Source organism: Diabrotica undecimpunctata, chromosome 9 (assembly GCF_040954645.1).
Source record: "Diabrotica undecimpunctata isolate CICGRU chromosome 9, icDiaUnde3, whole genome shotgun sequence".
NCBI lineage: Eukaryota > Metazoa > Arthropoda > Insecta > Coleoptera > Chrysomelidae > Diabrotica > Diabrotica undecimpunctata.
In genome coordinates, this window is record NC_092811.1 from 83,748,864 (window position 1) to 83,776,243 (window position 27,380).

The 27,380-nt window shown below is 32.3% G+C and overlaps 1 protein-coding gene across 1 annotated transcript; it reads left to right on the plus strand.

Moving 5' to 3' along the window:
• The first annotated feature begins 4 nt into the window (after positions 1-4).
• Adat1 (Adenosine deaminase, tRNA-specific 1) lies at positions 5-16,665 on the plus strand. The gene is made up of 3 exons (XM_072543679.1): positions 5-596; positions 15,411-15,735; positions 16,361-16,665. The coding sequence occupies exons 1-3, from the start codon at positions 5-7 to the stop codon at positions 16,644-16,646; spliced, it is 1,203 nt and encodes a 400-aa protein (XP_072399780.1). The 3' UTR covers positions 16,647-16,665.
• Positions 16,666-27,380: the final 10,715 nt, after the last annotated feature.

Below are 27,380 nucleotides of genomic sequence, written 5' to 3' on the forward strand. Positions count from 1 at the left end.
AAAAATGTATGACAAACAATTTCACAACAAAATAGCTAAGATTAGCATAAACAGTTTTAAAATGTTGCCTAAATCTGGAAAACCTAATAGTACAGAGTGGACTGTATTGTCCTGTATAGTACAAGAGTTTAATAATGAATTGACAGTTGTAGCTCTTGGCACAGGATCTAAATGCATAGGGAAATCAAAGATGTCTAGTAATGGGGATATACTAAATGATTCTCATGCAGAAGTTATTTGTAGAAGATCATTTGTTAGATATATTTATGATCAGATGAGTGCAATTTCAAATATTATGGAATTTAAACAAATATCTAATAAATTCTTTTTAAATCCAGAAGTAAAATTTCATTTTTTCACAACATTGATACCTTGTGGAGATGCTGCGATATTTCCAATGCAAACAACTATCGACTTTGGTGACATAATTAAGAAAGACACAGAAGGGGAAGGAAAAGAACCACCTCACAAAAAAGTTAAGTTGGAGCCTGGAGATATATTTAGGACAGGAGCCAAATGTGTTGGAGGTTCAAAAGTAGATGCCAAATTACCTGGGATTGATTACCATATTACTGGAGTTGTAAGAACAAAACCAGGTAAGAATATATATTTTTTAAATATTGTAACAATTATATCTAGTGAGGATATTTAGTTAAATATTATATTTACTTATATGGAGTTGAGCCATAATTAAATTTTTTGAAAATGATTTCTGGTGAAAGTTGAAACATCAAGAACAAATATAAAATGTAATTTTCGTTACAATTAATTGTGGCTTAATTATATATAAATATAATATTTAACTTATATGTGCTACAAGAAAACAGTTTCAGAACTGGGGACATTTAGATTTGAATAAGATTTTTTTTAAATAGTTAAATAAAAAAAGTGTTAAATTTATTCCAATTGAAGTCTTCACTTTATATACTCACTTTATGTAAATATATTATATAATATGTTACATCGTGATCATAAATTTTATATAATATTTTTATCTGAAGTTGTCATTATTGAGGTATTTATTTATTATAACTGAGACTAGTCAAGGAAACTATTTAATTCATGGAAAAACAAAGAAGAAAAATCAATGTAGTCATGAGTGAACTAGCAATTGAAACATACAATCAAACCATCTTAAAAGAGGGAATGAGCAACTTCATTAAACACAATTTGAAGATATATTGTTAAAATTAAAAATGCACATAAACTTTGAGAGAAAACCTGTCTGATTGAATTATCAGAGCATGAAGAGAAGGTAAAGGTTATGAAAAATAAATCTAAACTAAGACATGTTGAAGAAGGAAAAGTAGGTATACATCAATGATGATACTACGAATAAAGAGAGAGAAATTCAGAAAACAATTAGAAAACTTGCGCAAGAAGAAAGGGAGAGAGGAAAGGATGTAAGACTTGGTGGAAATAAAATATGGATCAACAAGGTCGGCTGGAAATGGGACAACAAAGAGAATAAACTAGTCAAAATGGGGACAAAACACTAATAAAAAAATGTGCCGGAAATTCTATGACAAACCAGGCAATGCCAATGGACATGAGTAGTTATAGAATAGGTAGTAAAGACAAAGATAGATCCATAAATAATGACCAAGGACGTGAGCAACGAGAGACAAGAAAGGGTAAACCCATAAAAATGCAGTCAGCAACGAGCGAGAATATAAACAGTAACTATGTAAAACCCACATTAAACAAGAAAGAGCTTAATGACACGGCCCATAATAACGGAGCAGTGCTAAAGCCCAAAGGACGGACATTAGCAACATGGTCAGAGGTCTCAACAGCAAAGAAGTCAAACTTGCTGAAGAATTTGAGAAAAAGCAAATAGACTTACTGGGTATAACAGAGACCAAAAAGAAGGAAAAAACACACAGTTTTTAGAAAATGGACACTTCCTCATCACCAGTGGAGTGTTACTTGGCGAAAGGGCAAAAGAAGGGGTTGGCTGCCTAATACACAGTAACCTAATAAAGAATATTCAAGATGGGAATGCATTTCCGAAAGAATTCTAAAGATAAGACTGGTAACTGAGGAACTCAAATTATGTTATGATATCATTTATTAACCAATAAATGATGACGAAAGAGCAGCTAGCAAAGACCTATTCTGGGATAAGGCCTCAGAAATAATAGACAGTTTAGAAGGCAATACTATAGTACTAGGGGATCTAAATGGTCGAGTGGGTGTAAGAGATGAACATACCCAAGATGTATTAGGACCATATGGAGAAATAAAAAATGACAATGGGAAATGTATTATTGATATATGCAGAGAAAACAATTTAATAATAATGAACACATTTTTTGAAACACAAAGATATACATAAATATACAAGAGAATTCTAAAGATCCATCATAGACTATGTGTTAGTAAATAGATCATCGAGGCAATGTATTAAAGACATAAGAGTAAAACGAGGAGCTGAAATATATAGTGACCACTATCTAGTTGTAGCTAGGACCAGCTTGGAAGTGCGACTAGAATCAATAACGAAAGAGACCAAGAAAACAAGACAAGCTCATGATACACCCACTATAGAAGTAATCAGGTCACATAAGCTAGCGGACAAGAAGACAGCAAACAAGTTTGAAAACCATGTTAAAAACTACCTAACAGAGCATGCTGAACATAACTGACTTATACCAAAATTGGCAAATACTGAAAGAAGCACTCCTAAACGGTGGTAAACAAGCATGCGGATTAACAAGAAATAACAGAAGCAAAAAGTGTACAAACTGGTGGAACAATGAAATGAAAGCAGAAGTGAAGTCCAAGAAGATAGCTTGGAAAAATTATTTAAGGAACGGAACCGCAGACAACTACCAAATATATAAACTGCAAATAATCAAAGTCAAAGATATGGTACTAGCAGCGAAACTGAAAAGTTGGGAAGAATTCGGAAACAAGATGGAAGAATATTACCACTCAACGAAAAGTTATTCTTTAAAACCCTGAAGAATTTAAGAACCGAAAAACCTCCACAAACACCAAAGCAAATAAGGGACAAAGAAGGACACTTACTGCATGACAATGACCACATTCTAGATAGATGGAAGCAATATTTCGAGGATCTACTGAATATCCAAAAAGATGTAGACATTATCACAGAAGAACCAGAAGAGGTAGAGCAAGAACACCAAATTTCAGACGAAATAACTAGCAGAAACAAAAAAAAATCATACAAAAGCTTAAGAAAGGTAAGGCGTCTGGATTTGATAAAATCACAGCAGAAATGCTTAAAAACATGAGCGACAAGAGCATTGAACTGCTAACAAAAGTATGTAATAGGGCATGGAGTGAGAGCCAAATACCAAAAGATTGTAAATATATCTGATGTATTATTACTAATTACAGCATTGTTATTCTCATTGCATATTTTCTGTATTATTCTTATTAACATGTTGTCCATTCTTTTTTCTCTTAATTTTTTCCATAGTTTCTGTCTTGGTACTTTATTGAAGGCTTTTTCTATATCAAGGAATGCTAAGTATATTTTCTTTTTCTCTTGCAGCGCTTTGTGTGTTACTTGTTTTAAAGTAAAAATATGATCCTTTATATTCCTACCACTTCTAAATCTACTTTGTGCTCCTTCTAGTGTGTGTTCTATCGTTGTTCTTAATTGTTTGTTTAATATTTTTTCCAAGAGTTTCATAAATGTACAGCTTGGTTCCTAAAAAAACTGATATGACTCTTAAAGCGTATTTTGTAGAAAATTGAGCAGTGTTTTGAAGGATAATTACTTATTATTTACATAATGTCACTGTCACTGCCAAATCTTAAAATTTGTCAAATAACTTCTGTTCAACCTCAAAAAATGGCTTAACATGCTAGCAAATAACTAAAAGCAAGAATTGTAATGAAATTAGAAGATGGTTGGTCACTATCTGCCGTAGAGAACCATTTTAAAATAAGCAGAACAACAGTTTTTAATATTAATAAAAGATGGAGAGAACAAGAAACTCTAGAAAGAAAGCAAGGTTCTGGAAGACCAAAAATATCTACCGCTCATGAAGATTGTACGCTTTTGGAGAGATTAGAAGAGAATCTTTTTGAAGATGCGAAAACTGCAAGAATTATGTTACAGTTTCCGGGAAGAAAGACAACAACTTGGCATAAAATTAAAGCATCACATCTAAGGTACCGAACTGCAAGAAAAAAACAAGCTCTTACACCACAACAGAAGCAATCAAGACTTATATTTGCTTTAAACCATCAGCTACAAAATCAAGATTTTTGGGACAAGGTAATATTTACAGATAAAATTATTTTTCAATCTTCTAAAAGGGCAAAATTGGGGTGTATAGACCAGATAATAATAGATTTAATCCTCTATATGTTGATAGATATCGAGCAGGTCATTTTAGCGCCAATGTATGGGGATGGATTTCATCTAGAGGAATGGGAATGGTATGGCGTATTGATGGCAGGTTTGTTGGGCAGACTTATCTGAATATTCTAGAAAACATCATGTTTCCCAGTGTGGAACAGTTGTATCCAGAAAATAATTTTATCCTCCAACAAGATAATTGTCCTGCTCACACTGCTGATATAATAAACCAGTGGCTCCAGAATAACAACATCGAAACCTTACCATAGCCCAGCCACAGTCCAGATTTAAATCCAATCGAGAATGTGTGGGGGGTTATTATAAAACTGTTGTATCAGCGTAATTTTATACCTCAACATGCTGAAGAGCTGTAGCAAGGTATACAACAGGTTTGGGAAGAGCTCTCTGAAGTAGACAATTTCATAATTTCTTTCACGCAGATGGACCGAAGACTACAAGCTGTTATCAATGCTGATGGAGATATTATAAAATAATAATTTTATTTTTACATACCTAAATTTAGTATAGTTTTGGTTTTCCAGACCCTCACTTTGTTTCGAGAGTTTCTTGTTTCCTCCATTTTTTATTAATAGAAAAACTGTGGTTCTGCTTATGTTAAAATATGTTTTGCTGCCTCTGATAGTGCCCAGTTATCTTTTAATTTGGTTACAATTCTGGTTTTAATATGTTGTTGAATTTTATACCTTAATAATAATAAAAATAATAACAACAACCCTATTTTATGTAAATACTGTCATTTATTTACTATTTATAAAATGTAGGAATCAAAATTTAGACCTTAATAATGATTACAATTTTTGAATTAACATATTATGTGTTTTGTATAAAACTTAAGAGGTCGCTGGTTAAATGACAATAGATAAATAATTATAAAGTAAAAATGCGATATTTTGTTTGTAAATCAATTAGCGAAAAATAGCAAATATAACTGTCAATAAATTAGGAAATTAACTGGTCTTACTCATTATTGATGTTTGTACAAAGAATATAGACTTACCCTCGACGCTCGATGGCGAAAACCTATCACACACACTAGGTCCGTTTGGTTCGCTGTCTTGAGATGAAGTGTCGTCTTGAAATCTTCAGAAACCACCCTCTGACCACGCTTCGAGATGGTCGGTAGCAAGAGGGCAAACCCATAAATCACTCTATTGTATTGCGATTTTGAGTGGCGATAATTTAAGTTAATTGAGACCGTAATACGAAACCGTACACTTATGTGCATATTTGTGACACAGAATACAAAGGAAGTCAAATTCTCCGTACTTAAAACATAATAGATGAGATAGACAGTTTAGTAAATTTACGAAATAACAGGAAACAATATATTTTACCAAAGTCGTTAGGATACAGTATTGAATTAGATCACATTACAGTACCGTAACAGAAAAATATTAAATGTAAAAATAAGAAATAAATAGTATATACTTTCCCAAACATTATGTAATCAATTGTTTGTTGTTTGTTTGTTTATTTTATTATTTGTTTGTCATAATAAATATAAATAATGTCTGACCAATCAAATATACTGCTCAAAATGATCAAATCTTATTAAGAGTCGTATCAGTTTTTTAGGAACCAGCTGTACATATCAATGTCAATCCTCTGTAGTTATTACATTCTCTCTTATCTCCTTTTTTTATACGGGTAATATTAGTGACACTTTTCAATCATTCGGTATATCTCCATTTTTCCATATTTTATTTATTATTTTTAGGAATATTTGTTCTCCATTTTTACCCATAATTTTTATAATTTCCGTTGTTATTCTATCCACTCCAGTAGCTTTTCCATACTTCAAACGTTTTTAGTGCTCCTTATAGTTCTTCCTCGTTTATTATTAAGTTTTCTGTGTTATCTTCCAATATATTATTTTGTTTTTCATTAATGTTGTCTTTGTTTATACCCGTTAGCAGTTCTTCAAAGTGTTGTTTCTATCTTTTAGCTATTTCTTTTGATTCTGTTATTAATTCCTCTTTTTTATTTGTAATGCTATATATTTCATGTTTTTTTTTGTGTACTTATCATCTTCAGGGTTCTGTAGAATAGTTTTGGTTACTTTTACTTCTTCCATTCTCTCCCAGAATTTTTCCCAATTGTCTGTCTTTGCTGTTATTATATTTTTACCTTTTTTCTTTCATTTTTATATTTATTGTAGTTCTCATTTTTTTTGTCTTTTAGATATTGTTTCCACGCATTTTTCTTCACTTTTACTTGCTTTTTTATTTCTTCGCACCACCATGCTGTCTGTTTCTCTGTTAAGTCTTTTTTACTTGTTCCGCATACTTCCTTAGCTACACCCAGTAGCAGGTCCTTGTAGTTGTTCCATAGGTTATTTATATCATTATTGTATTTTATTTCTTTATTTCTTAGCTTATACTTTTTCATCGTCTCTTATAATTAGTTTTTCCTTTTCTGTACTAGTCTTTTTCTTCTTTTTTATTTCTTCGCATATGTTTGTTACTACCATGTAATAGTTAGTGCCTATTTTGGGTCTTCTGTGTACTTTTGTATCCATTACTTTTCTTCTATCATTGCTTTCAACTATTATATTGTAACGAAATATTTTGCCTACCACATAGGGTATTAGTATGGGGGGTTGAAAACTGGGGACAGAAATTATTGGGGCAGAGATAGGGCAAGCAAAACAAATCAAAACTTCTGCGAACGGCGCTCAGGGTTTATTTGGAGAGCTGGAGTCGTGGATAAGTGAATGAAATAGGGGATTGGATTGGGAAAACTACAAAAAATGAAACAAAGGGGTACTTAGATAAATCTCCTGGAACAAACAGACAAACAAAACACAAGAGTTCCCTCTAGCTATTTGAAATGGGACGCCGCTTCGAGGAAACTTTCTGCTGGAGGAAAGAAAAGGTTCCTCCGTCCTAAAAAACACAAAAAAGAGGTTAGGAGACTTTTTTAAAATAAATAGACAAAATAGTTCATAGAAATAAATTAAACATTTATTACTGTCTCACCACAAACAGTTACAAATACAGATAATTCAAAAATAATTACTATATAAGTAGTTACAAATATTTATACCAAAATAACATATCCTATCCGTTTACAACATTCGTTTACAAGTGGGAATTGCTACAAAACTTACCAAATTTTGTTACAGGGTCATAAACTGTGGCAGAAATAAATTATTACAAATAAAGAAATATCTTTAAAATGAGACTATTCATATAGGTTAACCTTTTTCTAAAAACAAAACAAACTAATGTCAAAAAAATAAAAGTAGCTGTCAGATGTCAATACTTGAAATTTAAAACTGAGAATAATTATGACATCTATGGCCACGCCCTAACACATAATAATTCTAATTATTACAATTTTTTTACAAACTCTTATGAAAGCAATTATTAATGAAAATGTTTCTTTTTCTTTTTAAAAATCAACACAAACGAGTTACCTTGATTTCACTAAAATTTCTTTAGATTGATTTCTGGAATCGGAAACTGGACCTACTAAAATTTCTGCCACTGGAACAAAAAAACTACATCTTCCCTGTGAATTATTATGCTGAAACGCTTCTTAAGACATTTAGGATTGAGGTTGAAATGGGCGGCACTGGATACAACTTCAGACTGGGCTTCTTAAAAAACTGGAACCAACGTGGTTATATTTTAAATTTGTTGTACACGCCGTTTAACAAATATCTCAGATCAGATACGGCATAGAGCAAAAACAGTGATTACTCTTACTTTACCAGACATATTACTTCAGTGAGTATATTCACGTTTTCTCACAAATTTTGCTGGCTTCTCCACACTACATACCGACGTCTGCGCACTCTCGTTACTCTTTTCAACATCACTTACAACTTTAAACTGTAACTATTAACATCACACTGCTACACATTTTCCCATGAAAAAAGGACGAAAAACAGAAAACATTACAAATTCGATGAAAAATATTAAATGTAAAAATAAGAAATAAATAGTATATACTTTCCCAAACATTATGTAATCAATTGTTTGTTGTTTGTTTGTTTATTTTATTATTTGTTTGTCATAATAAATATAAATAATGTCTGACCAATCAAATATACTGCTCAAAATGATCAAATCTTATTAAGAGTCGTATCAGTTTTTTAGGAACCAGCTGTACATATCAATGTCAATCCTCTGTAGTTATTACATTCTCTCTTATCTCCTTTTTTTATACGGGTAATATTAGTGACACTTTTCAATCATTCGGTATATCTCCATTTTTCCATATTTTATTTATTATTTTTAGGAATATTTGTTCTCCATTTTTACCCATAATTTTTATAATTTCCGTTGTTATTCTATCCACTCCAGTAGCTTTTCCATACTTCAAACGTTTTTAGTGCTCCTTATAGTTCTTCCTCGTTTATTATTAAGTTTTCTGTGTTATCTTCCAATATATTATTTTGTTTTTCATTAACCCCTTCAGTCACTGTGTCGTCAATTGACGACACAAGAATTTTAACTTCGTTTAAGTAAATATTACAGTTAGTCACAATTTCGTCAATTAACAACATCAAAAACGGGCCCTATTTTATTAAAAAAAAATGCTAATATTCCTACCAAAAGGCATTACCTTACAAAAGAGTACCATAACTGGGAATAATTTGGAATTATTAACAAAATATATTTCATTACACTAAAAAAAAGCGTGACCGAAAGGGTTAATGTTGTCTTTGTTTATACCCGTTAGCAGTTCTTCAAAGTGTTGTTTCTATCTTTTAGCTATTTCTTTTGATTCTGTTATTAATTCCTCTTTTTTATTTGTAATGCTATATATTTCATGTTTTTTTTTGTGTACTTATCATCTTCAGGGTTCTGTAGAATAGTTTTGGTTACTTTTACTTCTTCCATTCTCTCCCAGAATTTTTCCCAATTGTCTGTCTTTGCTGTTATTATATTTTTACCTTTTTTCTTTCATTTTTATATTTATTGTAGTTCTCATTTTTTTTGTCTTTTAGATATTGTTTCCACGCATTTTTCTTCACTTTTACTTGCTTTTTTATTTCTTCGCACCACCATGCTGTCTGTTTCTCTGTTAAGTCTTTTTTACTTGTTCCGCATACTTCCTTAGCTACACCCAGTAGCAGGTCCTTGTAGTTGTTCCATAGGTTATTTATATCATTATTGTATTTTATTTCTTTATTTCTTAGCTTATACTTTTTCATCGTCTCTTATAATTAGTTTTTCCTTTTCTGTACTAGTCTTTTTCTTCTTTTTTATTTCTTCGCATATGTTTGTTACTACCATGTAATAGTTAGTGCCTATTTTGGGTCTTCTGTGTACTTTTGTATCCATTACTTTTCTTCTATCATTGCTTTCAACTATTATATTGTAACGAAATATTTTGCCTACCACATAGGGTATTAGTATGGGGGGTTGAAAACTGGGGACAGAAATTATTGGGGCAGAGATAGGGCAAGCAAAACAAATCAAAACTTCTGCGAACGGCGCTCAGGGTTTATTTGGAGAGCTGGAGTCGTGGATAAGTGAATGAAATAGGGGATTGGATTGGGAAAACTACAAAAAATGAAACAAAGGGGTACTTAGATAAATCTCCTGGAACAAACAGACAAACAAAACACAAGAGTTCCCTCTAGCTATTTGAAATGGGACGCCGCTTCGAGGAAACTTTCTGCTGGAGGAAAGAAAAGGTTCCTCCGTCCTAAAAAACACAAAAAAGAGGTTAGGAGACTTTTTTAAAATAAATAGACAAAATAGTTCATAGAAATAAATTAAACATTTATTACTGTCTCACCACAAACAGTTACAAATACAGATAATTCAAAAATAATTACTATATAAGTAGTTACAAATATTTATACCAAAATAACATATCCTATCCGTTTACAACATTCGTTTACAAGTGGGAATTGCTACAAAACTTACCAAATTTTGTTACAGGGTCATAAACTGTGGCAGAAATAAATTATTACAAATAAAGAAATATCTTTAAAATGAGACTATTCATATAGGTTAACCTTTTTCTAAAAACAAAACAAACTAATGTCAAAAAAATAAAAGTAGCTGTCAGATGTCAATACTTGAAATTTAAAACTGAGAATAATTATGACATCTATGGCCACGCCCTAACACATAATAATTCTAATTATTACAATTTTTTTACAAACTCTTATGAAAGCAATTATTAATGAAAATGTTTCTTTTTCTTTTTAAAAATCAACACAAACGAGTTACCTTGATTTCACTAAAATTTCTTTAGATTGATTTCTGGAATCGGAAACTGGACCTACTAAAATTTCTGCCACTGGAACAAAAAAACTACATCTTCCCTGTGAATTATTATGCTGAAACGCTTCTTAAGACATTTAGGATTGAGGTTGAAATGGGCGGCACTGGATACAACTTCAGACTGGGCTTCTTAAAAAACTGGAACCAACGTGGTTATATTTTAAATTTGTTGTACACGCCGTTTAACAAATATCTCAGATCAGATACGGCATAGAGCAAAAACAGTGATTACTCTTACTTTACCAGACATATTACTTCAGTGAGTATATTCACGTTTTCTCACAAATTTTGCTGGCTTCTCCACACTACATACCGACGTCTGCGCACTCTCGTTACTCTTTTCAACATCACTTACAACTTTAAACTGTAACTATTAACATCACACTGCTACACATTTTCCCATGAAAAAAGGACGAAAAACAGAAAACATTACAAATTCGATGAAACATGTAAACACTGTAAGCACTGCCCCTGACAATGACTTCAGCGAGAGTGAGCAATTATTATCTTTTAAATTCATTCGCTTAACTTGGTATAAACAATACACTTAGACTGGAACGGGAACGCAAAATATCCCAAAAGCGGCTTCGATCAAAGAAAATACCGAGGAATATGCGTCTGTGAAATATAAACAAACTCTAAAATGGTTTATATCAACTCGACGACGCAAAGAGGATTGAAAATACATATACGAGGGGATTTCGATATATACCAAGGAATTTTAAAATGCTACAATATAGTCAATTATGGATTTTTTTTATCTCGACTTTTTACTTCTCTAGAATACATGCTGTTTTCCCTGTGTTTAAAAAATATATTAGTTATTGTCATATTGTTGACAGTGACAGTGAAAAATTCTAGCAATCTCCTTCCATTGTTATTGCTGGTCATTTCTCTTCTTTTTCTAAATGGTCTTATATGTCTAGTGTATGTTTCGACTTTTATTCCTATTCTATGTTGAAATCTCATGCAATGTATATTTCTCATCTTGTGGATTCTATTGCAAACGTTAACTTTTTCTTTTAAAAATTTATCTTTGCTTTGTGCGTTATCATCTTCTTTGGTCCATATACTACTATAATAGTTTTATTATGACTACCTCATTATGTATACTACCTCAATATTCTCTCTGACCATGCTTTCCTGAAGTATGTCTGCTGTTCCAGTCTTTTATGTTTTATGTATTATATAACTTAATTATGTATTATATAACCGTAGTGTACCGTCCTTGTCCTTTTTTCTTGGTCTCTGATATTGCTAGTGTACTTAATTCTGCAACCTCAAACTCCTCTACTTGTTCTATTTCTTAACCATTTATGCTCTTTATGTTCCAAGCTCCAATTTTCCAAATGGTATGCTCATTTTTTTCTTGCTTGATGAGTCATATTTGTTTTAGGCTTTATTTCTTGCAATTTATTTGTGCCCGTTGTCATTGTCAGAGTTGTGTCAGTTTTCCCTTTATCTTACTCTTTGTTTTTTGCCAATAATTGTCTCATTTTTTCTGATTTCTGTTCCTTTTCCGCTACTTCCCGTTTTTTGCATCCCAATATTTTTAAAAATGCCTTTCTGTTCCCAACTCCATTCCTGTCTGTCTAATATGATCTTTTTAAAACATAATTTTACCGTTTTACCATTTTCCTAGAATTCTTTACATTTTCGGATATATCTTTTTTCATTACTTTTTCTTTGGTTGTTAGATCATCATTTATGAATACCTTTTCACCCTTAAGCTTTTTCAGCTGACTGTTTCTTTGCATAATTTATTTTTTCCACGTGTTCTTTTATTTGTAGTAAACAAGTTTTCTGCCCTAGTTTTATTGCTCTTTCTATATTTACTTTTTCCTTTAGACATATTTTTATGAAATTGGTCATATCTTCTTTTATTTTCTCCTTATCTGTATCAATCTTCATCCAGTTACTACAATATTGTTTCTTGTCAATTCCTTTTCGATCCTTTCTTATCTATTTTCCACCTCATTTGGATGTTGCTTTGTATTTTCTAATTCCTCTTTTATTTTCAGCTGACTTTTTTGTGCTAATTAATTTTCCGTGATCGGTAATTTCCGCTTTGATATTATTGAGCGTGTTTTTGAAAATTTCTTCAAAATATAAGTTAAACAAAAGTGGCGAATATTCTCTTCAATGAAGGATGTTTACCAAAATTACACCTATTAAACTTAACCGTAAAATTTTCAACTAATCAAGTAAACCAGGAAGGAACATTACATCGATTAAAGATAACAGATTATTGCAGTCAGTCTTGGAATTGGGTAATTTATGCAGAAAAAGAATATTACCTTGGGTTCACCTCAGTAACAATTGAGGAAGGTTAAATGTGTTTCTTATCCCAGTTTTCTTATCCCAACATTTTCTTAAAGACATGTGTAGTTGAAAACTTTAATATCTAATAAAATTCTTATGGACTCTTTCAAGATTAGAAATATGTATGTGATAATATGTAGGTGACCAAACAACCAAACAGTATTGAGGAAGAGATTCAACCAGAGAAATATAAATCAATCTAATATACTTAACGTCATGCAAACATCTAGAAATTCTAATAATGAAGCCTAAAATTTTAAATGCCTGGTTATTCACATACTCATAATAAGATAAGAAATTCAGTCTAGAATCTAATCGAACACCTGGATTTCTTACATTTGATACACATTTAACTGGTTTATCAGCAAATTTGTAATTATAAGAGAAGCTATTAATTCTTCTAGAGAATCTTATGAAATGACACTTCTATTCTGGTCACACCACTCCATAATATGATCTAGATCAATTTGAATTTTCTCACAATCTGAGACAGATTTGACAATTCTATAAATTTTTAGATCATCAAAAAATCATAGAAACTTGAAATGGTTCATCATTCAATCTTCGCTTGTCCACTGCTGGACATAGATCTCCCTCATAATTTTCCATCTATTTCGATCTTGTGCCTCTTGCATCCAATTCATATGGCAACGTTTTAGATCGTCAGTCCAACGTGTTGGTGGACAACCTCTGCTTCGGTAGGCATCATCTCTTGATCTCCATTCCAGTATCCGCTTTGTCCATCTATTATCTATCATTCGAGCCACGTGACCTGCCCAGTTCCATTTCAGTGTTGCTACTCTCTCTACTGCATCAGCCACTCCTGTTTTTTGTCGTAGCTGGTTGAAATGGTTAATTGAGATTTAATGTCAGTGACGAATATATTAAACAGATATTGCTTTAAATGGCATCCTTATGGTACTTACTCCTAATTGTACTAAAATCTCACGAGATTGAAAATTTTTAATCTTGACAAATTGTACCCTATCTATAAGATAGCTGCACAACCAGCTTGCCTGTAGATCCGATAGCTTTTAGCTTGTTACACAACTTATGATTTAGTGTCAAGCACTCTGAAAAATATTGTGTAACCATCATCTACTTAGAGTTTACTCTCCAAAGCATCAGGAATATATTGTGTAAAAAATAAAAGATTTGTCGTAGGTGATCTACCAGAAAGGAAACCATGTTGTTCTTCAATTAAAATGTAAAACGTAAAGGTAGTTTAATAGACTCACATTAACTCTCTGGCGAGAATTTAAATAATTCCATTCCAAAACAAGGTAATTTATTATTTTTCATTCTCGATAGTGTTTTTTTTTTATTTCTTCTTTTGTTACTGAATCACACTTATTCTGAAGGTCGTAATTCGTAATTAACATTATTAAATTATACTCTTTCTTCTGTTAATAAATCTCAATAGTTTCTCCACGATTCTTGTCCAATTGCGTTATCTTTATATTTTCGTTTCGATTTGTTTTTAAAGTCTTTACTGTTTTCCATGGTGCTTTATATTTGGAGCTCACTAATTAGCCATCGGTCTCACGACATGTTCTTTTCCAGTATTCTTTTTTTGTTATCGTTACCTGTTTATTGTATATATAGCTGTATCTTTTGTACATATGTTTATCGTTGTAAATAAGTAAGAGTCGAGTAAGGGTTTATTTTTCCATCCCCTTTTTTTGTACAGTTATCTTTTATGAGAGCTACAGTTGTAAGTAAATCATGATCTGATCTGATCCTTCTCCCCTTTTCACATTGACGTCCACAATTTTGGTTTGTGAATGTTTTCTGGTTAAGCAGTAATCAATGATAGATTTTATACCCTTTGTTCTTTGTTCCCACGTATATTTGTCCATTTGATGTACGTTTATAATGCTGCACTGCACTCCACTTTTTCGTTCCAACTCGTCCCTTAAAGTATCCAGTAAGAATATATATCTCCGACTTTCAGAAGTGCCTATTACTTCTTCTAGTTCTTCAAAGATTTTCTTTTACGTCCATTATGGTGACATGATCAGTTGGAGCGTATATACCCATTATTACCAGGTCTTTTCCTCGTTGTTTTAATTCCATTGTTATTCTGTCGTTTACTGCAGACCAGTTCTTTATATTTTTCATATATGTTTGTCTGATTGCTATGAAAACTCAAACTTTTGCTCGTTTTTATTTCTTGATTTCACTATAGAAATGGTATAGTCTCCCTTTATATATTTTTGTCTTCACCCTTCTTCGTTTCACTAAAGACGACGATATCTTTTACTTGATTTTCTTGTACTTTACAAAATTAGGGGGTTGCTATTTTTTGTGCCTCTAAACATTTTTACAATGTGGTCAGGTTTTTTAATAACGTGTGAAAATTGATGTGACACGTGAATGACACCGGACCTTCGTATTCTAAGACAAAATCTATTCATGATAATCTAATGACGTCTTATAATAATAACTTTTATAGAATATTAATGTGATGAATATTGTAGGTAGAGGCGACCCAACTCTTTCAGTATCATGCAGCGACAAAATGGCAAAATGGGTACACCTTGGCATCCAGGGCAGTCTATTAGGAATTCTTTTGGACGCTCCTATTTATTTGAGTAGTTTCACTTTAATCGGAAACACGCCATTCTGTGAACAAGCGTTAGAAAGAGCATTCTATGATAGATTGGAAGATGTCTCTTTGTTGGGTGCCTATAAACGGAACAAAATGATTTTGGGTCAAAGTTCTCTAAGTTTTGAATTTGGCAAAGATGAAAACAAGCAAGCTTGTCCTTCTAGCGTGTCATGGTGTGCAGTTGATGGAAAGAGGTAATAAGATTTATATACAAATTGTCCAACACTTTTTCATACAAGGAAATAATTTCAAAATTATATTTTAACATTTACATTCAAAACTTTTCTAATTAAAATTGAATTAAAAAAAATCAATACAGATCTAAAAGCAAAATTACTGAAACAAATAAATGTACAGCTGAATGTATTGAATCTTTTCAGGATGTTACGATTAAAATTCAATGAGATTTATGTCAATAGTGGTTTAGTGGTTATAGGGAAAAGTATCCAGTTATTGGCAAAATATTTTAGGTAACTTTCAAAACATCGTTAGTTGTATCTTCACTTTCAGATTGGGTAATATTTTTAGATTATAATACTGACGCCTTTTTATTCAAATAACGTCTGAATTTTTTTATATAAATTGTTTTTTGAGAATGGGTCAATTTCACCAGTTATTGACACTTAAGTCTAGTTATTGGAATTTATTTGAAAATATATTTCAGAACCTCTATTGATCAGTTAAATTCCTTCCTCTCCATCTTATTTTTTTGTTGTTTCGTTTTAGGTTGATTTTTACATGTCTTGGAAAAGTGGACAATTTTTAGTAATTGTTTACAGATTTATTGATATATTTGAAATTATTATATTTCTTTTATAGGCTTGAAGTAGCTGTCGAAGGTAAACGCCAAGGTGTTACCAAGAAGAAACTTAACACCGAAGCTGGTCGTCTGAAGATTTGCAAAGTTGAGCTTTTTAAGAAGTTTATGGAAATTTGCGATTTAAAAAAGATTCAATTAAGAAAAAACTGTGATAATAGAAGTTTAACTTATGTGGATGTTAAGTCTCTAAATAAGGAGTACATACGTTCGTGGGAGATTCTTAGGCAACATTTTAAGACGTGGACCTTGAAAGATAATAATTTGTTTTTGTTTTCCATCAAATAAATGTGGACTGTTACAAATTTTTGTTTTTTTTTATTTAGTATTTTTAAAATATTTTCATTGCTGTATGCATATTTCAACAGCAATTGCATAAAAGGGGGTAACGTAAAAATGAACCCTAGAGGATACCTAATCTGTCTTTAACTTAAGATTAAACGAAGAAATTCAGGTTTAAAGATTTACACATTGTAACTGGCTCTCAGTAACTGAAAGAAATCAGGAATGAAAATAAGGAATATAAAGAAGAGATGATAGCGCTGAAAAAAGAAAATATAAAGATAAATCAAGAATTGGAAGAAACAAAAAACAAATTAACCCAGGTTGAAAACAAAGTAGAAAGAATTGAAAAACAGATGAAAAGACATAGTAATTACGGGTCTACCAATAAACGCAACAGATGAAACACACAAACACAATATATGTCTGGTACAAATGAAGGATTATGGCGAAAAAATTAAGGTAATGAAAGAAAAAAGCAAACTTAGATTTCTACTGGAGAAAAGATCTACATCAATGATGACCTGACCGAAAAAGAAAGACACATGAGGCAGGAAATCGTAAATAAAATCAAGGAATTAAGAGCTGAAGGTAGAAATGTAAACCTAGGGTACAGAAAACTAACTGTGGATGGTATAAATTGGGTATGGGCCGGAAATGGTACTTTCAAACGAGAAAATTCTAGAAATATGGACCCAAAAAACGACATGTAGTAGTGGAAAAAGGAAAAGATGGTCCATTATGCCAACGGACTCTAGCGATGAACAGGAAAATGAGTTTGAACATAAATAGCAAAATAAAAAAATAAGAATATGTACCTAAATATTGCGACATGGAATGTTCGAGGAGTATACGAGGAGGGAGCATTAATTAACCTAATAGAAGAACTAAAAAAATATAAAATATACATCTTAGCAATACAGGAAACACATTTAACTGGAAACAACGTTGAAAAGATTAGCCCATACACGTTTTATACAAGTGGAGTCAATAATAGGAATTTTGGAGCGGGTTTTCTGGTACATGAAGACGTGGAGCAGGTAAAACGATTCGTAGTAAAATCTGACAGAATGTGTGCAATTAGAATTAAAGGAAAAGACAACATGATATCGTTGATAAATATACATGCTCCAACAGAAGTGAAAGATGAATTCTATGAAGAATTAGAGTCATTGTGTGAAGAAATGCCCAGACAAGATACTAAAATTATTATAGGCGACGCCAATGCAAAGGTCGGAAGAGAAGATATATATAAAAACATAACGGGGTGAAAGTAAACATTTGAATACAAATGATAATGGACAGAGATTAATCACATTCGCAATTGAAAACAAGATGAAGATAATGAGTACCCATTTTAGGAGAAAAAATATAATATATAAAGGAACGTGGAAAATTCCGGGTTCAAATGGAACTAATCAAATAGACCACATCTTAATACAAGAGAAGTTTGCGAATTTAATAACAAATGTGAAAACGTGCAGAGGGGCTGACGTAGACTCAGATCATTTTTTGGTTACAATTAATATGAGAGAAGCAATAATTAAAAAGCATAAACGGAAAAAGAAAGTGCAACGTAAATTTAACTTTGAAAAACTGCGAAAATTTGAGGTAGAGCAGGACTATCAAAAGGATATACAAGAAACCTACGCCAAACAAGATAGTACTACTGTGAGTAACATACAACAAAAGTTCTTGAAAATGACAAACACTATAAAGGAAGCTACGTCGAAGAACATACCAAGAACAAAAAGATTTAGAAAAAACCACTGGTTCAATGACGAATGCAGAACAGAGTTAAAAAAAAGATTAGATTTGAGATTAAAAAAGTTTACGTTCGCAAAACAAGACGACCCAGAAAGGTATGTCGTACAACGAAAAAAAGTAAAGAGAATCCTAACGGAGCGGAAACGAAAGTATATGGATAATAAAATTAAGCGCATTGAAGAAAATTACAAGAAAAATGAAATAAAAATTTTTTATAAAGAAGTAGAATACATTAAAACTGGGTACCAGGGAAGAACGATGAATGTAAAAGATAAGCAAGGAAACCTGATAGTGGATGAAGACTAAATATGTGAAAGGTGGAAAAAACATTTCGAAGAGATACTAAATGACGAAGTGACTACTGAAGAAAATTGTTATGTTCCTAGACCTCAAATAGTAATAGAAGAAATAGCAAAGCCCACAAGAGAAGAAATTGAAGAAATAATAAAAGATATGAAAAACCAAAAAAGTCCCGGGGAGAGCGGCATTGTGGCAGAGAACTTAAAATATGGAGGAGAGGTCTTAATAAACAAACTTGGTGAGCTAATACTAGAAGTATGGGATGCCGAAGAAATGCCTCAAGAATGGAATAAATCGATTATATTTCCTATACACAAAAAGGGAGATAGAACTGAATGCGCAAACTATAGAGGAATATCCTTATTGGAAGTAATGTATAAAGTACTCGCCATACTAATTAAAAAAGAAGAATCTAGGAGAATACCAGGGAGGATTTCCGAAAGGAAGATCAACAACCGATCAAAATTTTATGGTAAAACAAATGCTGATGAATTGCTATGAATACATTTCAGCACGAGTACTTTTCATTGATTACAAAGCTGCCTACGATACAATAGACAGAAACAAGTTAATAGAAACACTAAAAGAATTCCAAGTGCCAGAAAAAATAATAAGATTGGTAAAAATGACAATTAGACCATTTGTGCTGTGAGATGCAACCGTACAGTCTCAGAAGAATTCGAAGTGAAAAAAGGTGTTCGCCAAGGAGACCCGTTGTCTACATTGCTATTCAATATAGTTCTAGAAAAAATTGTAAGGATTAGTGGGATAAATAGGTCCGGAACTATTTTATACAAGGAGCACCAATGCTTAGCATACGCTGATGATGTGGTTCTCATTGCAAGAAATGGAAAAGAACTATCAAATATAAAAAGACTGATTCGGGAAAGCTCTAAAATGGGACTAAAAGTTAATATTAATAAATCGAAGTACATGGAGATCTCGAGCAAAAAAGGAATAAGCACCAAGGGATCCTTTAAATTGGAGGTGGAGAATGGATCCGTTGTAGAATTCGGAATTCGAGAAGGTGGATGAATATATGTACTTAGATACTCTTATTGATCAGACATGTAAGGAAGAAACTGAAATCAACCTGAGACTGACCAAGAGCAACAGGTGTGCTGGAGCCATGAACAAAATAATTAAGGCCAACGATATATCTCGTAATACAAAAATAAGAGTATACAAAACTATAATTAGACCCACAATGCTATACGCTGCCGAGACATGGACTATGAACAAAACCGTACAGAACACATTAGAAGCATGGGAAAGAAAGATACTTCGCAGAATATTTGGTGGAAAAGTAGTAGAGGGAGAATGGAGAAGACGAACTAATGCAGAAGTGTATAATTTGTATGCTAACCCTACAATAACAAAAGTGGTGAGAAAACGTAGACTAGAATGGCTCGGCCATCTAGAAAGAATGCAAGGTAATATACTAGTCAAGAATATTGCTTGGAGAGTACCTGAGGACAAAAAAAAAGAGGAAGACCAAGAAAGAAATGGAGAGATGTAGTGATGGAAGATGTCAGAGAGATGGGAATCAGAGATTGGAAGCTGTTAGCTAAGAATAGAAAACAATGCAAATTATCCATCCAGCAATGGGCCTAAAAGGCCTGTTAACTCTGTACATACATACAACTGGCTCTCAGGTGTTTTGAAGGACACAACGGCGAGCTTGAAGGATACGTGTACGTCAAGTACTGTATACTGAATTTTGATTCCATTATTTGAGCATAATATTTTAAAAACTTTTGAGGAATATTCACCTCCATTATCACATCTTATTCGTTCAATTTTTACATTAAATTTAGCAGTGACCATATCAATATATTCTTTAAATTTATTACTTCAGATTTCCTCCCAATAAAATAACATATGTATATAAAAAAATTTGAATAATGGTCTATAAATGTAACAAAATAAGTTTTATTATGAGATACTGGATCTATAGGGCGCACACATCTGTTGATACAACTTCTAAAATTCTTTTTGCTTTTCTTTCGGCGTCAATGCTGAGAAACGGTAATCATGATTGTTTTCCTTTTAAACAGATTTCACTAGATATGGGATACTTTGTTCCTATGCATTAGCACATTACGTTCAACAGCTTTAATTTGTGCTTCTGGTAGATGTCTACATCTTATTTTAACAATATACATTATTTCTTAACTTACCAGTTATCACAGCATAATTTCCTTTCATTGTATTGACTTCTTTATCGTATAATACAATGAATACAATTTGAAAACTTTTTTAAACTTTGTATCTTCGTTGGCGATTTTTGGACCAATTTCATTTAATACCCATTCAAAATCGGTAGACTTCATTCCACAAAAATTTTGAAAAAGCCCGTATTCCATTTTAGCTTTTAGATTATTAAATAAATCTATCGCTCTATACCGACTTCTGCTTTTGAACAATGATGTTGTCCACCAGCGCCGTTTTCGTCGTTTTTTGGGGAGGTTTCACTGCTTCGGCCTCCGCCCCACTAATAATAAGATACAATGCACTAGCAATAATTATATCCTGGTCCGATGTCATTTTTACAATTTACATCAAATAAATAACTGCCGCGTCACGAATCGCCAAAAATTCCCGCGAAACTGATCGAATGACTGCAAACGAATTCGTTCGCTGTAATGTGGACGAAAGACCAAATTCTCCATCTTCTTTCCGCCGAAAACTTCGAATTAATTCGGTCGAAGGGCTTTGGTCACCTGCGTTCGCCAGATGTGTACGCGCCTTAATAATTTTATCGAACGAATTCGTTCGTTCGTTTGTGTTAGCTTTGATTTAAATGCAGCTTAACAGACCTGCAAGGAATGGGAAATTTTAGCCCAAAACAGCTAAGGCGTGCCCAGAGGAAAGAATGTTTTCTCCCTACCTTTGGTCACTCCTGTTAGATGACTTGATTTCGCTTCTTTATGCATAGGGGTAAGTAGAAGTCCAGGCCTATTCGGATGTTCTAGTAATTCTGGTAAGAGAAGAATATGGTAGTGTTTTATCCAGCACACTCCAAAGAACATTAAATATCCTTACAAGGTGGTGCGATATGAAAAAACTCTCTGTCAATCCTAGTACAACAGTAGTAGTCAGTTTCACAAGAAGACAGAACATCGATAACATCTGGATGCTCACTCTGTATGGAGAAACTGTCAAAGAGGCGAATGAGGGCAAAAATCCCAGAGTAGATAAGCGACATTACATGGAACGCCTATTTGGTAAGAATAATCAACAAAGCAAAGCTTTCCCTTTGCACTTGTCGAATGATATATGGGAAAATATCGAGTTTGAAACCCAAATGATGAGCATGATTGCATGATTTTTTTTCCGTTAAGTATGGAATATTTAAATATATAAAAATGTATAAGAATTTATTTAATACGCCCCTGGCTGGTAACAGTAATCTGAAGTTTGTTTATTTAAACGCCCCTGGCTAGTACGTCACAGCGACCTGAAGTTTACTTACCCTAGTGTATTTAAGGAATAATCTGAAAATAATATTAACTGCATAATTGTTGACTTCGCCTTAAGCGCGTGGTAATTTAAATAAGTTCCCACAAAGGGAGAAATCTGTATTGTCTGGATTTGTTTAACAGTTTCCTGAAGGCTAAGTAAGCCGACATGGTTTTAAGGAAAATAGGCAGCCGAGTTTAAATAATATATATTTTTTCATTCAGGATAAGCTGAGGCCCAGTTTTTTGTGTTTGTCAGCTTCTATTTTGTGTCTTCCATGGGTCGGATCCAGACCGTTTAAAATTTGTGTGGGACAGTGTTTTTGCATTCAAATGTAAGGTAACAAACTTTTTTTAATAACTTGAAAAAAAATAATTAACAGTGAAGCAAAGTAGTTTTGTTAAATTTTTCTAAATAAACATTCATAATAATTAATACAATAAGATTTGCTCTCATGTCAATTTAAAATTTTATAAATAAATATAAGGTTTATGTATCACCTAATTGTCATATTTTAGTTTTCTTTTAAATAAAATTAATCTTTAATAATTAAGTAATAATTCAGAAAAGTTGAGTAGTTTCACTTCGACATATGACAGTTAGTATATATTGTCTGTCATTTGGTACATAATCATCGTTTTAAAGTCTGTTTTGTTAGAATAGAAGATTCAATGTAACATTTGTTGATAAACATAGGCTTAATTCTGTTTGTTAGAAGGTCCAATTCAATGTAAGGTTTGTTGATAAATTTAGATATTTTTGTTTGTAATAACTGTTTATGTGAAATAAAAATAAATATGTAATGTTTCTCTTTAAACCAGGAGTTTAAAATTATTTCTTTTAAAATAATTTTCACCCTTGTAATTTTTTAGGAGACAAAAACCTTTCTTTCTAAACAGCAAGAAGATTTTTTTTAAACGGCGTCATATTTTAAATAGTTTAAAAATCTTCTTCTGTAGTGTTGCCTAGGACATACCTGTAAGAATTTTTGATTTCTTTTTTGTAGTTGGTCCTCCCCAAATAAAGGAATCCATATCCATGACTCAGCATTCCAAAACACGGGTAGCCGTTCGCAAACGTTTCAATTTATTTGCTTACTCTGTCCCCAAGACCAGTAATTGTTCAGTCCTCCCTTTCAACCGCCTATAAGCAAATGATAATTGTTATAAGATTTATGATTACATATGATGCACTAATCATCATTATGTTAGCTGTATACAACAGCTGTGTTACCCTTTTTTATTTTTCTGTACACCAAGAAGCGAATGAGAATCGGCCGCCTGGCCCGCTTGGCTATCTGACCGACCATCATCATCATCGTAATCATCAGATCGTTTTAAGTCTATTGCAGGATATAGGCCTCCCCTGTTTGTATCCAGAGTGCACGGTCTTGTGTAGTATGGATCCAAATTTTTAAAATTTTCCAAATCCATCTACATTTAAATCTGCAAGCTCTCTCTCTCTACAACATCTGTTACTTTGATTCTGTTTCGTAGGTCTTCATTTGTGATCTTGTCTTTTATCATCGATCGCTCCATTCTTCTTTGTGCTATTCTTAGTTTTGAACCATTATTTTTTGTTAGTGATAGTATTTCTGCACTGTAGGTCATTATTGGCAGAACACACTGATCGAAGACTTTCGGTTTCAGATTAGTCGATATGGCACTCTAATACGCTGATTTAAATGCCCATAAAACACCATCAAAGAGAAAATAAATTAGTTTTAATAACAAGCATGCTTAATCATACCAGGAGCGACATCGACTACTTCGACCTCCTTCATGTAAATTTAGATTAAAAAATGGCTAATTACTGGCGGCGACTAGTGGTCTTGGGCTGGTAATGGAGATCCAATGCTTACCAATATTGGCGCAAGTGACGTCAGAATTTGACTTTGACAGTCTGGCCAAAGTGTCGCATACTCTACTAGTATCAACATACACATACCTGGGTATAACATAATTTGAAATTGAAACTCAGATTCCTAGGATGCTACATGTTCTCCAACTTGTTTTACGGAGTCTTGGACCTTAGTCGAGAAAAAATAAAGAGGCTGGAAGCATTCGATGTAACATAGGATGTAACCGTTGTACGATGTAGAAGAATTCTTAGACTTTCATTTATGGACAAAATATCAAACATAAGAATACTCCAAAAACTAAAAAAAAATATCCGCAGTCAAACTTAGAAAATTAGAATATCTGGAACACGTAATCAAAAATGAAACCAAATGTAAATTATTGAAATGCATTCTGTGAGGCAAAGTTCAGGATAGGAGAGACGTCGGCAGAACACGATTATCCTGGCTAGCAGCACCAAATAAAATTGTCCTTGTCAGAATTATTGCCAACATTTAATAACGTATATGCAGCAAAAGAAGACGAACTGTCCTTCATAGCCTCAGTTACAATCTGGAATAATATTCTTATCCCTGTTTATTATATACGTCAGTACTTATATCTACCACAAACTATGTGGATTACATTTTTAATGTCAACCGTGTCTTAAAATAACAATCAGAACTTCGAAAAATTTGATTAAGATAGTGTATAACCATGATTATTTACAAACTACATATCGTGTACAAGGGATGTTAATTCAAATGGGAGCATAGCTAAAGATCAAAAGATCTTGAAGTTGTCGGCAGGTTCGCTGACATTAGTTTAAAAAACATGTTTAACATACCTCGTATAATAATAGAAATATCTTATAAATTTAAATTGGTAATTAAGATGTTTTAGATTTATTAGGCGACATTCTTAAATTTATATTATAATATTTAATAACAATAATATAATTCGATGATTTTCAGAACCTTACAGATTCTAATCGACAGTAGAGTTGAAATGGGTCACAATAAGTAACCTTCTTCAATTAGGGCGCTGCGACCTAAAAAAAGCATTAGTTCTAGAAAGGCTAACATTTTTTAGGCACACACATGTTAAATTTTAGCGCGATGTACTAAAATATTTTTGACAGCTTTATAAATTTGACTTGTTTATTAAAATGACATTATATATAAAAAATATCTCCCTAAAGATAATTATTTGAATCAAAACGGCAAAGGAAAACAAAAGAAAGGTCGATACATATTATGCGACTTATGCTTCTTTAGACTACATTGTGAAATTTTGATTCCGTGAATTTCGTGGTGGCTATATATTTACATTAAATGAACCATGTATTGAGGGATCTCCGATACCGTTACGGCAGAAAATGTGAAGAAAGTTCATAAAATGGTTTTAGCTGATTGTAAAATAAAAGTGTGTGAATTGACAGAGGGCATAAGAATAATTAGTAAAGAGCATACTAGTCATATTTTGGATAAAGTGTTGAATATAAAAAAGTTATCCTGCGGATAGGTGTCGCGTTTGCTGACTATTGACCAAAGACCTGATCGTGTGATCATTTCTCAGTAGTGTTTGGATCTTAGAAGTGCAATCCGTCTGACTTTTGGTGTCGATTGGTAACCGTTAATGAATCCGTTACTACACACCAGAGTTCAGAATGAACGTCCGGCAGTGGAATAAAGCTAAAAAAGTGCTCCGAATCGGCCAGGAGTGGCTCAATGGTTCATGGCTATTAAGAAAGGTTATGGCTACTGTATTTTGAGATTGCGAAGGTATAATTTTAATTGACTATCTTAAAAAGGGTAAAACTTTCAATAGCCAATATTATTCCGCTTTATTGGACAAATTAAATCATGAACTCAATGAGAAACGGCCTCATATGCAGAAGAAAAAAGTGCTGTTTCTACAAGACCATGCATCAGCTCACAAGAGACAATGATGACAATGGCAAAAATTTTTGAACTGGGCTTCGAATAATCCTTCTTGTTTTCCTGATTTAGCGCCCTCCGATTATTATCTATGTGTTCCCAAATCTGAAGAAATGGTTCGTAAATAAAAAACTTAGCTCGAATGAAGAGATAATTGAGAAAACAAATGTCTATTGGGCAGATATTTCAGAATCTAATATTCAGATAGTATAAAGAAGTTGGAATATCGCTGAAATCATTGTATTGGGCTAAAAGGAGTACAATAAAAGAGTTTTCGGGATACACATGTTTTTCAGTTCAAAGAAGGTTACTAGGAAAAAGCTAAAGCATGTTTTAATCCAAAAGATCTAGACTACTATAATGGGTTCACAATTTGTCGATAGCTCACTACAAGTTTAACCCTAATTAGAGAACTGAAATACAGAGAGAATAGGTAATACGATATAATAGTAAAAACCAACCTGAAACTGACGGTTTAACTTGTTTTCGACTAACCCACCTTGTATCTGAAGGAATACAATACAGCAGCCAACCTTATAATCCGATTACGAAGGTTTTTTGAATGGTTACAGATGACCGACCAGTGTCGTAGAGTATATGATTGAAACATTTATTTGAACTAAATAAATATATTTTTTAAATTGTAATTATGTAAATTGTATTTTTGTTTTAATAAAACTTCTTTATTTTATTCAAAAATAAAAAGTTTTTTGCCATTTGTAAAAGATACATTTATTTAATTAAGGGGAAAGGCGCCAAATGTCGCCTGGCAAAATTTTCAATATGTTATAAATAGACTTCGGCAAATATGCAAATAAAAATGTAGAAAATATGCGCATAAATATGCACGTGTTTACCCGAAAATATGCAAATATTTTACAAAATATGCATACAAATAAATAAAAAAATCGTAAAATAGTAACAATTTTATTTAAAAAAAAAGTGTACATAACTAAATATTTCCTACTATTCATTAAGATTTACATTTATTTTAAGTAACTACATCATTTTTAAGTATGAATAAACTTATTTAGAATTATGGTAACAATAAATGACCAAGTGGTGTTCAAAATTTTCTAACAAAAACTTGTGGCTTCTGTCTGAGTACATATATTTATATATGGAAAAACTTCGTTCAACATCAACTGATGTAACGGGAGCATTTTTCAAACTAACCAAAACATTTGGTTCTAAATTAATTGTTTCCGAAATATTTCCAGCTAAAACACTGACTACTTTAGAAAGAATATGGTAACCTTTATTTTTTTCCATAGTAGCTTCAAATTTTTTTAAAATATCTTTTCCAATATTACCTCTAACGTTCCGACAACATGACGCAAATTCTTTTATTAATGCTGTACTTTCGAACAATGACAGTTTTGGTGATTCTAACTGAGTAATTGTTTTTTGAACAAAACTAAAATTTGATTTTA